This window comes from Ambystoma mexicanum, chromosome 8 (genome assembly GCF_040938575.1).
Source record: "Ambystoma mexicanum isolate Mex_15411 chromosome 8, UKY_AmexF1_1, whole genome shotgun sequence".
Taxonomy (NCBI): domain Eukaryota; kingdom Metazoa; phylum Chordata; class Amphibia; order Caudata; family Ambystomatidae; genus Ambystoma; species Ambystoma mexicanum.
In genome coordinates, this window is record NC_090929.1 from 1,509,505,414 (window position 1) to 1,509,520,443 (window position 15,030).

General features: G+C 46.9%; 1 protein-coding gene across 1 annotated transcript in view; it reads left to right on the forward strand.

Moving 5' to 3' along the window:
* The window catches only part of PDCD11 (programmed cell death 11), a 1,291,633-nt gene that overhangs the window by 1,049,757 nt on the left and 226,846 nt on the right, over positions 1-15,030 (forward strand). Inside the window, exons 27-28 of the mRNA XM_069611704.1 lie at positions 9,896-10,018; positions 10,145-10,267. Coding sequence (XP_069467805.1) covers positions 9,896-10,018; positions 10,145-10,267 — 246 coding nt within the window. The remainder of the gene's footprint in view (positions 1-9,895; positions 10,019-10,144; positions 10,268-15,030) is intronic.

The following is a 15,030-nucleotide window of genomic DNA, read 5'->3' on the forward strand; positions in this document are numbered from 1 at the left end:
CCTCTCAAGTTCCTCTCGTGATAAACCGCTTTCCTTGTGGCCATCACCTCCACCAGGAGGGTGGGTGAGATACAGGCCGTATCCTTCAAACAGCCATACCTGACTTTCCACGAACAGAGAGTGGTGCTGCAGACGCACCCCTCTTTCCTGCCAAAGGTTCCGTCGGAATTCCCCCTCAACGAACCTTTGATGCCTGTTTTTTTCCCCCAAAACTCTTGTCAGGCTGAAAGGGCCTTGCACTCGTTAGATGTTGCTCGTGCCATGAAGTTCTACGTGGCACGCACAAAGAGTGTTCAAAAGACTTCACAGCTGTTCGTGAATGTTGGTCCTGTGAGCCATGGGAAGGCCTTGTCCAAGGCTTCGATCTCAAGGTGGCTCTCTGGCTGCATCATGCACTGTCATCGGTTGGCGAACCAACAGCTGCCCTGCTGAACATCTGCTGGGCTGCTACGTGGTGGTATGTGCACACCTTCACAAAGTTATACTGCTTCGACGGGGATTCCAGGGAGGAGTCCAGAGTCGGCCAAGCAGTGCTATGCAAACTGTTTGCTTGAGGTGAGTCTGTTCCAGGGGTAAGTGTAATTGCTTCTGTTGAGCTTTGCCACCTCCCGTGGTTTTGTAATGTTGTACTCTGTGTATTCGTTATTCATGAGCATGTGAATCCATGGCAGAGCCCATGCTGGCGAAGGAACAAGTTACTTAACTGTAAATATTGTTCTCCAGCATGGGTCTGGCATGGATTCACATGCAAACCCTTCCTCCGTCCCCTCTGCGGCTCTTCTTGGTCATACTGCCACTTACATGCTTACCAAATCTGAATATGGCTGCCAGAGGATGGGTTTAAGGAGAGGACTGTCTTTGGAGGGGGGCAGTATGACCCACATGACAGTGATTGGTTTATGGGAGAAATACAGTTTGTGAAAGTGAAACTGTTTTTCTTTTACCAAGGATTCCCAGCCTGGCGGGGACTATTCATGAAAATGTGAAACCATGCCAGATCCATGCTGGAGAATAATAGTTACAAGAAACTTGTTCCTAACTTGCTCTCTGGCTAGCATTGGTGTGCTATATTATGTAGATGAATAGAGTGGACGAGCTATTCTGAAATACAGTAATTGCTGTACTCCCCACCCAACCCATACTTTATCAGTAGCTGCTGGTTGACGGCAGGATTCCCAGGGAACACTGGCAAACACGGACTGGAGCTGCTTCTTCAGGAGCTGCTGTTTTCTTTAGAGCCCTTAGCCTAGGGCTGCCTGGGGATAGGCTGCCTTAGAGGAGGGTGTTAAGAGCCTACCACTCGGACACGAGCAGCCAATCATGGCCAGGTGGGCCTGGGGTGGGGGAGAGGTCGCACAGTTGCGGCAGAGAGCACAAGAGAGGTGGAGAAAAAGCAGAAAATTGAGAGAAATGGGGGGAAAAGTGCCAGAATGCAGAGGCAAGGAAAGCAAGCCAAACATTACATGATGTGGAGGGAGCGCAGGGAGCACAAACACAGCAGCTACCTCATCAAAGCCAGGACCCAGATGGAAAGGAGCATCATGGTCTCCAGACAAGGCTTTGGCTTCCCTTGGGGGAACGATCAATCACAGCCGGGTTGAGGTGCAGAGGAGAGGTCTCACAGGTGCGGCAGAGATCGCAAGAGGTGAAAAAAGAAAACAAAATGGATGGAAATGGAAAAGAAAGTGCCAGAAAGCAGAGGGATGGGGAAGAGAAAGGTCTGTGAGGATTATCTGTGTCATGCCTGCTGATCCTTGCTCCCATGTCCTCACTGGTGTTGGGCGTCCTGCCAGTCCACGTGCAGAACTAACGCTGTTTGCTTATAGAACGGCTGCCAGACCGTTTTTACTAAATGTAGACTGTCGGGTAGATTGCCATGGCAATGTTGTGCTGTTATGGGACGCCACTCGGCAACTACGCAATCCATGTCCCTCCACAGTCACCTGTCGTGCAACTCTGCATCCTATCAAGATCAAAACTCTATTTGCGCAGCAATCGGGTGCTTCCGATTGATTGTTGTCACTGAAGCTCTGTTCACTTTGTACCCGCTTCCTAGCGTTTTAGTGAACATTTCTCCTGACGATTGGCTTTGTTATTCTGGACTGCGTCTGACTCCCCCCATGGTCTTGTTTGCTGTGTTCCCCCGCGTCAGCCAGTCGTCCAGATATGGGAATACATGGACACCAGATCTCCTGATGTGGTAAGCCACGAGTACCGCCATGAGCTTGGTCAAGATCAAGTAGCGGAGGTCAACCCAAAGAGGGCAGCACCTTGAACTGTTTGTGCTTGTCCCCTATGAGAAGCCTTAGGAACAACCTGTGCTTTTGGTGCATTGGCACTTGGAAATAAACGTCCTGCTGGTCTATTGACACCAGCCAGTCCTGCAATTCTCTTGCAATTTTGGCATCCTGAATTTGCCTTTCCTCAGGAACTTGTTTAGAGCCCTGAGGTCCACAATGGGACGGAGTCCGCCTCCCTTCTTGGGCTCAAGGAAATACCGGGTATACCAGCCCGATCCTCTCTGTTCAGGTGGTACCTGTTCCACGGCACCCTTCGCCAACAGGGCTCTGAGTTCTTCCTGGAGCTGTCCCTGGTTGGATTGGGGAGGTGGGTGTTAAGGAGAATGTTCATTTCTGGGCCAATTCTCTTTAACTGTAGAGACCCCAAGCTCTTTTGCTGTTCTCAGGGCTTTTTAATTGTAACTCCTGAGTGAGTGGGACACCCCCCCCCCCACTCCTAATGTGTTTTTCTGACTATGATTGTGTTTCATACTGTTTAATGGAGTCAGGTGAACTCCATCCGCTTTTTGCATTGACACCCGCCACCTTTTGTGCAGTGCCACTGAGAAATCCTTTGTACTACTCTTAATGTTTACATACATTTTATTGGGTGAGCTACTATTACCAAGAATAGTAAGATTACTTTTCTTACCTTTTCTTTTGGCGGTCCAGCACACACCACCGTATGTGGAGTGCTGGGGGATTACATAGTAACTCCTTATCCCACTTCTCATGTATTGTTCTGCTACACTAACTTGAATGGCTGGTGGCAGTGATTTCTTTTTTACTACCTTTGTGCCATGTATCTGTAGGGTGTTTTCTCAGCTGTAGTACAGTAACCACGAGTGACCCTTTTCCCAAAATGGCCCCTGTCTTTTTTTTTTTCGCCATTTCTTGTCGGTTCCTTCTGGGATTTCACTTTTAATTGAGTTTGAGTCCTTTGTGCATTTTACCTTTGGCAGGCTTCAGCCCTGAAGGCCGCTCAGGCTCCAGTGTGTCTGGAAAGGCAGGAAGTGAGGGAGGGTACCGAATTTTCACTGTCCGTTGTCTATAAGTGTGCCTGTGTGAAACAAGTTCTGATTGGCCGGCCGGCTGGCTGTTCGTGAGGACAGCTGGGTGATTGACAGCCCTAGGGCTGTGAATTAATGGGAACTGGCTTAAAGGTGATATTTTTGGAACTAGAGCAGAGTCGACCACTGGAGGACAACATCCGACGAAGAAGACCTGAAGATCCGCAAGCAACACCCTCCTGCACCGCAAAGTGCCCAGTGAATTCCTGCAGCTGTGCTGACCCCGTTTTTAGTTACCCCGTTTTAGTTTCAACTTTGAAGACCCGTAATGGAAGACTTCCTCTCTTGGGCTGGTGGGACCAACTAGCCTTAAGACCAGCCTCATTTTGGCGCAACCCCGACTTGCTGTGACTTTCCAATGCTGCAATATCCCAATGCCCGGGGACCTCTGGCCATCATAGAGTGCATTGTCTTCCGAAGTGCGAATCCACCCAAAACCTTGTGGGCATCCAGAGGACCATACAGAAGCAAGAAATCTTCATCCAGAGTCCTCTCACCCACAGTCCAGGACAGAGGGATCAAGTAACCTACAACCAGAGCTGTTTGTTCTGCTTTGGCACTGAGAAAAAGGTGCCAAAACCACAAAAGGCCACTGAATCAAGAAGAATCCATTGCTGCCAAATTCCTCTCTCGAGTGCTGCCAGAGAAGCCCACCAGATGTCCTCCCTTTCGTCACAACCAAGGACCAGGAACAAGGGTCTGCTACACTGCAAGAGGAAGGTATCCAGCTGGAACTAATTCTTCAATTCACAGGTACTGTGGGGCTTGGGGTACATCTACCTTTTGCCAATTGTGGTGCTTCCTAGCTTGGGGAGTACTATTTTAAACCCTTTTGAGTTGACTTCAACTCACCTGCGCTGGCCTCCCAGCTTTTGCTGCTTCAGGGTGGCTCCTCTTGAGCCTCAGTGATTTTCTGCAGAACTACTTACAATTTTAAAACACTTTTCTAAGAAGAGAGCATCAGAACTTTGAACTGGCCAATTGACTTTGGCTGTCCTGGCTCCCTAAAGGCCCCCTTCTGAACCGGTTGTCTTTGGCAGTGCTTGTTCACTTACAGGTTTTAATTGTTGAACACTATTATTGCTGGGATAAAATACTGCCTACATCCCTCTGGGGGAATCTAATTGTTTTACTACTTATAAAGTGTGTTCTGATGTAACTTGAACTTTTCCCTCCTTGAAACTCAATATTGCAATGGTGATCACAAATAAGGGGTAATACTGACCTCAAATGACGTCGCTCAGTGTGTTGGAATATGTTTAGCATAAGAAACTTTTACTCAACTACTTTATTGCTCTTGTTGAATTGAATCCTAACTTTGGGATTAATGGTACTATTAGTTGCTGCTTTTTAAAGATTTTCCAATTATCCTTTTGTATATATAAATAAGTATGTATACTATACCTTTTAAGTGTGTAAGTGTTTACTTGGATACCTGCATTTACTAATTTCATTGTACAGCTCTACAGCTCACGTTGACCCTCTCAAGATAAGCCTGGCTCCTCTGTCACTCTACCAACTTGTGTAGTACAGGCCTATCTTAAAAGGTGGGGTTACCTACTATCAAGTGATAAGTCTTGTAAAGTCCCACACCAGTTGGACTCTACAAATTCTTAGCTAACAGTGGGGGTCTGTCCGGTGTTTTGTTTAGCAAGGCAAAACAACCACACTGAATCAACTGCAGGGCCCAGGCGTCTCCTGCCACTGGAGCCAACCGTCCACCAAACAGTGCATCATGGCAAAGGAAATCAAAGCGACTTAGAGGGCGCCGGCACCCCCACTGCTGTTGCTGCTTGTTGGCCTCTAGAGGACCCTCTTCCCTCATCCCCCCCCCCGAGAAGTGCCTCGGCCTAGCTTGTGGGAGCTCTGCTTCCCTGCCGTAGAGTACGTAATACCTATAGCCCCTGCCTCTGAAGGCAGGCTTGGCCGGCTTCGCCGCTAGGCCCAGTGATTTAGCAGCCAACTTGGATTCTTTAAACTGTTCCAAAGATGTGTCGGCTTTCTGACCGAAAGCACGTTCCCCCCCAAAGGGCATGCCCAGCAGCCTATTCTGAACATTCGGAGAGAAGCCATACGTTTTCAGGTAGGCCTGCTGTCTCATTACCATTGCTGAACCCATTGATCGGCCAACGAAGTCTGCTATGTCCAGGCCAGTTTGCAAAGACTGCTTGGCTACCCCTGCCCATCCCCTACCAGCTGTAAAAATCTGCCCCGCATGGCACTCTCAGGGATGTATTGAGCAGCATGTTCCACCACTTTCCACAAGCCGAAGGAGTATTTTGCAAATCCGCATGCTAAGTTTGTGGCTTTGAGCGCCATGCTGCCAGAGGTGAACACCATTCTGGCCAACTCATACAATTTCTTTCCCTCTGTCCATATGCAGATTGAAAGTGGAGGCCGCTGGTCTCGTGTAAATGGTGGCAGCCTGCATAACCAGCCTTTCCGAGGAAGGATGTGTGGCGAGGAAACAATTGTCTCTTCTTGCCAGCCTAAACTTCCCTGTAAAATTAGCGTTTACAGGGGGAATAGTGCAAGGGTGCTGCCATAAGGAGGATAAAGGGTCTACAATAGCTGGGATAAATGGCATGTTGTGCTCAACTGTGGGACCCTCGTCCAAGATATCGGTGAGCTCATAACCTTGAATAGGTGTTGCAGAGGCCTTCAACCCAAGGGTGTCAACCCCATCATCCAGATCCTTGAACTTTCCATTAGCATGAATATAGGGCTGGCTTTGCTGCAACTCGAGGTCTGGGGATCTAGGCCACTAGCATCCTGTAGACCTTGAGCCGGGGCCAATAAATCGGCCTGGTCGTCGAAATAATTGACACTGCCGGCTCCCGTGCAAACGGGGTCGACTTGATCATCGGGTTCATCGATACTGAAAATGGAGTGCATAGAGTCAAAGAACCTCGATCTTGACAACGGTACAGACGAACCATCGCCGACTGTCGGTGCCGAAGGCTCAACCGTCGATGGAATAGGTCTCGAAGCCAAAAACGACTTTCAATACTAATGGTTCTTTCGGCACTGAGGGATGCTCGAACAACAGATGGACGCCGTGAGGTACAGCCTTCCGGTGATTTGTACTTAGTAGGCGTGAAGCCCGAAAGCGTCGTTGACGGTGTGCACAGAGTGGCTGGTTTGGAGTCGGGAGCGCTGCTTTCACCACCAAAGCTTGCTGGTCGGGGGCCAGAATCGCACCTACAGCAGCTTGCTGTTAAAACATTTCAAGCATTGAACTTTTAAAATGTTCACACTGTTCTTGAGTGGTCAACCCCTCCGAGGGCTTATGTCGTTCTGACGACAAGCTGGACTTGCATCGATGACGGTGGTGCTGCTGCTTCTTCCGCGAGGAAGACTAGGAATAGCTCCTGGAATGGGACCATTTCTTTTTGTGATGTTTTTCTTTACCTTTCTCGGGGGTGGAAACCTCAGTCTCGGCCTCAGAAGACCAGACCAGCGACTGCGCCAGAGATTTTGCAGGCGGTCGACCCAAGGCCAGTTTCCTGGCCCTCTCATGTAGGGATTTCCGCTGCATTTTCAAGCACGACACGCAGGCCTCTGTGTCGTGACCAACACCTAGACACCACGGACACATGTCGTGGGGGTCGGTTACATACATTTTGGCCTTGGAATCGCAGCATCGCTTGAAGCCCGAAACCCGGTGAGACAACATTGCGTAAAGGTTTTCTGAGGAAAATGACCGCTAATTTGATTCGAGGTCCACAACGCCCCCTGGCGAAATGTTTCCAAGCAGTAGACCTGGAGGATGTTTATCTATCAAGATGAGGTATCTGCGGGTGAAAGGCAATCCATTGAAATCTCGCCAGGCCTTTTCAGGGGTTGTCCTCGGGTCTTCAGACGGCTGCACAGCTACAAAGGCTACTTAGCGCGCTGTTGCCGATCTACTGAAATGGCTGTGAGCGCCCCCTTTTCTCAAATCGGGGCTCGTGGCAAAAACTAGCTCACCAATGGTAAGGATCTCAGCCAACAGTGCTCCAATCGGGGACCACTGTGGGTTTCTCTCATGCATTCACACTAGACTTTCAGGCACCTCGGTTGTGGAGTGGGACCAGACAGTCCCTCCCACTTCATGGGCCCAGGGACACGTACTAGCCCGCGAAAGCTGCAGCTTTCCGAGGCAAATGCATGACAATATTGGCGATTTCCTGACCTGAGAAGGCAGGAACGAAGGCCAAGATACAATATGGCCAAAGAGAAAGCGAAAAACCTTGTGGCACGGCCGCTTTTGGGCGAGTGAGTGGGGTCAGGAGTCCACAATGAGTCCACATAGTGAAGCACACAATCTTTCAATTTAGCCAGGTAAGTGCAAACATACTATATTTATTCTAGGCTCAAAACCCACACTAGGAAATGAAACAAGCAGGTGATATTACACAACACTCAAATATGAACATGTTTACAATCACCATAGGTTCTTATGAAATGCAACCAAGTCACAAGAAATGTGCCCTAACTTCAGAAATCCAATCATTTTGAGGAGTTGGGGCCTTGTGCCCAAATGTCAAAAAGCTTCTCCCCAGAAAAGCGTCTTTAAGTAGGTAAGGTTCTTTTGTTGGTCAATTTTCCAGAGACGTTGAGCAACAAAGTTACTGCTGGGTAAATTAAGTTTCTAACTTTCAGGTAGCGCTGCTTTTAGATGCGATGACCAAAAGAGATGTAATGGAATAAGCAACGTTTATTCTAAGGAAAACAGGGTGGCGCAAATGCTACATGCTTACTTAAGCCCCCCGGCCCTCCCATGGCACCACCCCACCACTCCGATTTTCCAAGATTACTAGGTGGGTCGCCTGGGGGGATGCTGGAAGTAGGTTTTCCTGCCGTTCGTTCCAGTGAGCGGTGCCCAGAAGCTGCGGGTTCAAGGATTTTTCTAGTCGGTTCCAGGAGCAGAGTGCAACACTTGCTGATGAAGAAATGCAGAAGGTACTGATTGAGACCTCTTCAGGACACTTCAACAACGGGGGAAGGTGAGTTCCAGCGACTGCCACCCCACATAGGCGATGGCAGTCGTCCCTCCAGTTATAGTTGAAGACCTTCCAGAGCTGGATCCCTTGAAGCTGGGAGGCTGGCAATTTACATCACAAGCTGGCGACCACCAAAGTTCCAGTGGCGAATGCGGAACAGCAGTGGTTCTAGCGAGGTAGCCCACTGGAGAGCTGGTTTTTCCACTGGGTGGTCCATGGACACTTCTGATGGTTCAGGGCACTTGGATACACAAATGCGTCGAGACAGGTTCGTCCCAGCAGTCGAAGGGTTGAAGCACTGCACATGGCCTTTGCAGATCAGGTAGTCTAGCAGGGCTTCATCTTGCTAAATGCAGGAAGGGATGCTGGGCCTCTTCGGGAGTCGTCCACCGATCTTCAGTCAGCTGCTTTTCTACACAACATTCTTGGCTCTGACGCTGAGCTATAGAAATGGCTGCTGGAGTCCTCTTTTTATCCATAATCCAGCTTGAAAGCAAGACCAAAGAGCACCAGTGGGAACATGGCTGGTTGTTGAGGCTTCTTAAAGATCAGATGATACTGAGCTCTCAATAAGGTGCAAAGCATTCCATAGGCACCAGTCTGTATATCTAAGCATCTTATATGCATGAACTTTGTGACGACATTTAAATTGGTGCTACTGATATACACTCTGCTTCTCACTTAGAAACCTTGGTTCTTCTTGATGTGCAGAATTCCCCAGTTGCGCATTTAAAGTTTGTGCTGGCTTATGAGGGTTTGGGTCTATTTGACCTAATCGCATTTGATCAAATTTATTTGACCTTTTGTTCAGTCTAAAATGTGGGGCGATCCCCCCCCCCGCCCCATGCAACACCCCCACTTCCCCTCAACCGTATATATATTTCTGAGGCTTGTGGAATCTGCTTAGATCACATGCTGTGCATAGGCCGACATCTAGTGGAAGCTGCGGAGTATTACAGTTTGTTTTTCGAAGTCGAAAAATGGGCGTCGACACAGGATACTCCGCAGCTTCCACTAGATGTCGGCCTATGCACAGCATGTGAATCTAAGCAGATACAAGCATCAGAAATACGATTACGGTGAGTAATGTATCATATATATATATATATATATATATATATATATATATATATATATATATATATATATATACGGTTGAGGGGAAGTGGGGGTGTGTGTGTATATATATATATTTTTTTTTTAATCCAATCTGACCGATAAAACGGTCAAAATAATTAGATCAAATGTTTTTAGGTTAATTATGCTAACACTTTATGAGCACACCACACAATTGCTGACACATGTTCTTGGTAACAACTCTCTGTGATCCCCAGAGTTTGACTTCTGATGGTCTGCAGATGAAGTTGAAAAATCTCATGGGGTATCACTTTTTTGAAGTAATGAATCTATGGAGTGGTGGCTTGTCATGTGTGCTTCGTTTTTTTTGTGTCCAGATCTTATTTTATTTCCGTCATCTCACCACCCTGATTGTATGAAGTTTAGTAATGTGGGAAGTGGCTCTTTACATATTTATTTTCTTTTTCTTCCTCTTCTTCCTCAGGACAAATCCAAAGTGCAGTGGGAAAGTGGTAGATGTTGAGATTACAAGCATTGCAGATCTCCATGAAGGACAGCTTTTGAGAGGCTATGTAGAATCTGTCAGAGAGCAAGGTGTTTTTATTAGGTAAGTATTTAATCTCTCAGCTACAAGAACAAACGTCCAATATACAAATTCCTCTTCAAGAGGCATTTATACATTTTGTAGTTGTATGATCTCTTTTAATATTGCAAAAATTATTTTTTTCTACAGTATATCTGCCTCAGTGGTCGGCCGTGTCCAATTCAAGCATGCTTCAAAATTCTTTGTGAATGACCGTTCTGTGTATGAGAAGTACATACAAGCTGGGAAACTTCTCACAGCCAAAGTTCTAAGGTAAGCATCTGTGCATGCCACTCTGGAAAAGGTAGAAGTGTTATTTTGCAGTGCCATTTCATTATAGAAAATAGCAGTGCCACCAGTAGACATTTTCTTAAATGGTAACCATGCAAGTGGTCTGCATTTCAACCAACATTCTACTCTAGTCTGCCATTCATAGCATGGGATTTGACAACAGAATAGGACTTTGCATATGCTTCTTGTCTGAACAGTACTCTTGCTAGCCTATAACACAGATGCTGCTTGATCTCCAGGTTTTCCCTCGCTTGCTGACTATTTCAAAGAAACTACTTGTGCATTCGATCTGGTTAGTGTCGATCGTCTCACCCTCCAACTTTATCCTCCGGTTGCTTAATTTACATCATTCCCATTGGTGTCAGGAAAGATTTTCTTTTTTGCAGCTTTCCCTCCATTGACATGAATGGAATCCCCAACGTTTTCCAATGATTGAACTCCTGTCCTTGCTTTTAGAGATAACGCTTTCTTGCACTAGGCCCCACACATTTTAGGGTTGGACTTCAAAAGTATAGGGAATTGTACTTGTTATAAGTTCTCTTCATTTTTACCTGCATCTAGCATACTTACTCATTTGACCTGGTTAGTTATTTAGTGATGTATTGTAAATTAACATACTGGTGAATGTATACATTTGTTTTCTATCGTATTGTGTAACATTACTTACCTGCTAGTTTCATATTTCAGTGTCTTCTAAAAGCTTAAAATAACTATTTTTTTTATAACTGACTGTATACCGTGAATTATTGTGTTATTCTGTGTGGACTTATTGATGTCCCCTTACCACGCTCACACTCTACTGAGACTAAGCCTTGACTGCTCTCCACACTACCTTGATTGGGTTTTGGCTGAATTCTAGTCTTCCTGTTCACTACAACTAGAGTGGCCTCCTACAATCAGCCCACCAGGTTTGAGTTTAGAAATCCATTTTAACTGCCAGCTTCATCATAGGCCCCTTCGCTACACTGGTCACCACCCTGAGCTCAGACTTGGCACCCCGCAGACCCTCAACTTGTGAGCAAAGAACCATTCTCCTACAGTTGCTTCTCTCCAGAATGAAGAGGAGTGTTGGGTAAGAATTGATGCAGTCGAACTGGTGTGGGACTACACAAGACTTACCTTTTGGTATTCGGTAACCCGCCTTTTAATATAGGCCTGTACTACACAAGTTGGTAGTGTGATTCAGCAGCCAGGCTTATGAGCTGTAGAGCTGTACAATGAAATCAGTAAGTACAGGTAACCAAGTAAAAATGTACACACTTTATGTTATAGTATAAATATTTATTTATATGTACACAAAGATATTTAGAGCGTTCTTTTAAAAAGCAGCATATAATAGGAACATTAATCCCAAGTTAGGATTCAATTCAAAAAGTGAATAATAAATCAAGTGCAATTCTTTCATATGTTATACATTTTCCAGCACCATGGGTGATGTTATTTGAGGTCAATAATTACACTTATTTTGTATCACCTTTGCAGTATTGAGTTATAAGGGAGGGAAATGTTCTAGTTAGATCAGAGCATACTGGTATTCTTCAAAAACAGATTCTCCCAGAGGGATGCAGGCAGTCTTTTATCCCAGCAATACGTGTTGAACAATTAAAACCTGTAAGGGAACAAGCATTGCCAAAGCCAATAGGTTCGGAAGGGAGCCTTTAGGGAGCCAGGACAGTCCAAGTCAATGGGCCTGTTCAAAGTTCTGATGCTCTCTTCTTAGAAAATGTTTTTAAATAGTCAGTAGTTCAAATAGAAAATCACAAACTCAAGAGGAGTCACTTTGAAGAAGCACAGGCTGGGAGGTCAGTGCAAGGGAGTTGAGGTCAACTCCAGAGAGGGTAAAATAGCATTCTCCAAGGTAGGAAGCATCACAAATGGCAAAGGCTTGATGTACCCCAAGCCCCACAGTACCCGTGAACTGAAGAATTTGTTCCAGCTGGATGACTTCTGGTTGCAGTGTAGCAGACCCCAGATCCCGGTCCTTGGTGACGAAAGGGAGGACGTCTGGCGGGATCCTGCGGCATCACTCGAGAGAGGGACTCGACAGCAATGGATTCTCCATGATTCTGCAGCACTTTGTCGTTTTGGCGCCTTTCTCTCAGCACCAAAGTAGAACTAACAGCTCCGGTTAGAAGTTACTTGATCCCTCGGTCCTGGACTCTGGTGGGGGGACTCAGGATGAAGATTTCCTGCTTCTGTAGGGTCCTCTGGATGCCCACGAAATGTTGTCCGGATTCGCACTTCGGAAGACAATGCACTCGATGATGGTCAGGGGCCCTCGGGTATTGGAATTCTGCAGCCTTGGAAAGTCACAGCAAGTCGGGGGGGTTGCGCCAAAATAGAGTTTGTCTTGAGGCGAGTTGGTCCCACCAGCCTAAGGGGGGAAGTCGTCCCATGAAGGTCTTCCTAGTTGAAATGTAAACCGGGTTGGCACAGCTGCAGGGCTTCACCGGGAAGCCCTGCAGTCCAGGTGGGTGCTGCTTGCGTCTCTAAATGTCTTCTTCGAATGTTGTCCTCCAATGGTCGACTCTGCCTCTAGCCCTTTTAAGCAAGTTCCCATTCATTCACAGCCCTAGGGTATCAATCACCCAACAGGGTGGCTGTCCTACCGGACAGCCAGCCGGTGAATGAGAGCTGGTTTCACTCAGGCACACCTAGAGACAAGGACAGGGAAGTTTCGGGACCCTCCCTCACTTCCTGCCTTTACAGACGCACTAGAGCCTGGGCGGGCTTGAGGACTGAAGCCAGCCAAAGGCAAAATACACAAAGGATTCAAACCTGACTCAAACAGAGTAAAAGAACAGAACAAACAAACTGACAAGAAATGGCGAAAAAAGAAGACCACAGGGCATTTTGGGAAAATGGTCACCCTTGGGTGCTGTACTGCAACTGATGATTCAGCCTGCAGATACATGGCACAAGGTAGTAAAAAATAAACCACTGCCACCAGCCATTCAAGTGAGTTAGTGTAGCAGAATGTTACATGAGGAGAAGTCTAAAGGAGTTACTATGTAAGACCCCCCAGCACTCCACGTAGGGTGGTGTGTGCTGGACCCACAAAAGAAAAGGTAAGTAAGACGGGGCTCATCTTACTATTCTTGAACAGTAGCTCACCCAAGAAAATGTAGTTAAACATGATGCTGTATGTCATAATGCAAAAGGCAGATGCCTATTGAGTTTACCAGACGCCATTAAACAGTAAGAAACACAAAAATACTAGTCAGAAAAAACACATGAGAGTGAGAAAAAAGCACCACTCACTCGGGAGTTAAAATTAAAAAGCCCTCAGTCCAGCAAAAGAGCTGGGGATCTCTAAGGTTAAAGGGTATTGGCACAGAAATTAAAATTATCCCAAACAAGGGCACTAGTAGGAAGAGTGTTTCTGCCGCTGTTGGGCAGAATCCTGTGCAGTTCTCTTGGGGAACACTGCAAAAAGATTAAGACTACAGGAGTAAGCAGTAAACCCAATTGGTAGCAGTCTGCACCACCCAGATTTACCTGGTAGCTGTGGCTGAGCAGTCCGACTTCTCTCAAGAAGAGTAGGGCAGTATATAGAGTATACACAATAGGGCTAAAAACACAGTAGAGCAAACAAACAGCTTTGTATAAAAAGTATATAATTATTTATTTAAAACACACTTTGGGCAATACACTAGCACTCTAAATCCAAAGCAAGTTAAAACACAGTCCGGTAAAGTATACACACCTCCCTTAATAACTATTAGACAAGTCAGAATTTAAAAAACACGATTTGTTAAACAGATGTGAGCGCATAACCTGATGGCACTCCAATAGTTCAGTTAAAGGGAGGGAAAAAGGCAGAGCATAGAAATAAAACGGGTCCCAACACTTTTAGGAGTTCTCAGCAAGGGAAGAAAGGCAGTAAATACTGTAGAGCCAAAGTTCATAGGCCAGGCCCACTTTAAATGGAGCAAAGCGAAATGTGCCCAGGATCACACGGTTTAAAATGCACTAAAAGTCTTTGCAGAATGTTCAAAAGAGGTTGGGGTGATTCAAGAAGGTAAGGTTAGAAGGTCTGGTGTCAACCGAGTTGGCAAGCCAAGGATTTAAGGGTCACCTTGGGCAAACGGAAGGGAGGCCAGACAGGACACAGTACCTTAAACAGAGCAGAAGCTCCAGCGGTGGCAGTTGTTCCTGGCAGCGGTTGCAGTTCGTTGTTTCGACCAGGGGAAGAGAGGATCTCGTCGAGGAAGAAACCTGGTCGTTGCACTGCACAGGGATGAAACCAGCCGCGGAGTTCGTCAATAAAAGGAGCGGTCCTTTTATTTGCGGTCAAAGTGGTGAAACTTGGCTATCCGGCCGCCGGGGTGCTTGGCACGGGCGATTCGACCAAGAGACGTCTTTGGAAGGCGAAAAGGGCGAACTGGTTGGTCCCCACCAGCTCAGAGGAAGAAGACTCATCCAGCAGAAGATATTCTCTTGTCGTCGGGAAAGTGGTGAGGTAGTTGCAGCAGGGCTTCACCGGTGATGTCGTCGGTGGTGTTGTCGTTGCAGGTGGCTCAGCTTCTTCCCTCTTTGGATTCTTGGGTCCTGTGGCGACTTCTGAAGTTCCAGTCCCAAAGGCTTTTATGCAGAAAAACCCCCGTTCATCAGCCTAGCTGTCAATCACACATGCTAAGTGGTGAGCCGGGCGGCTCACCACTGGGCCAATCAGAGTAGAGTGCGACTTGGGTTGCCGAGGCAATGCATTCCAGGGTGCCAATTCCTCCCTCCACCCCTCCTGT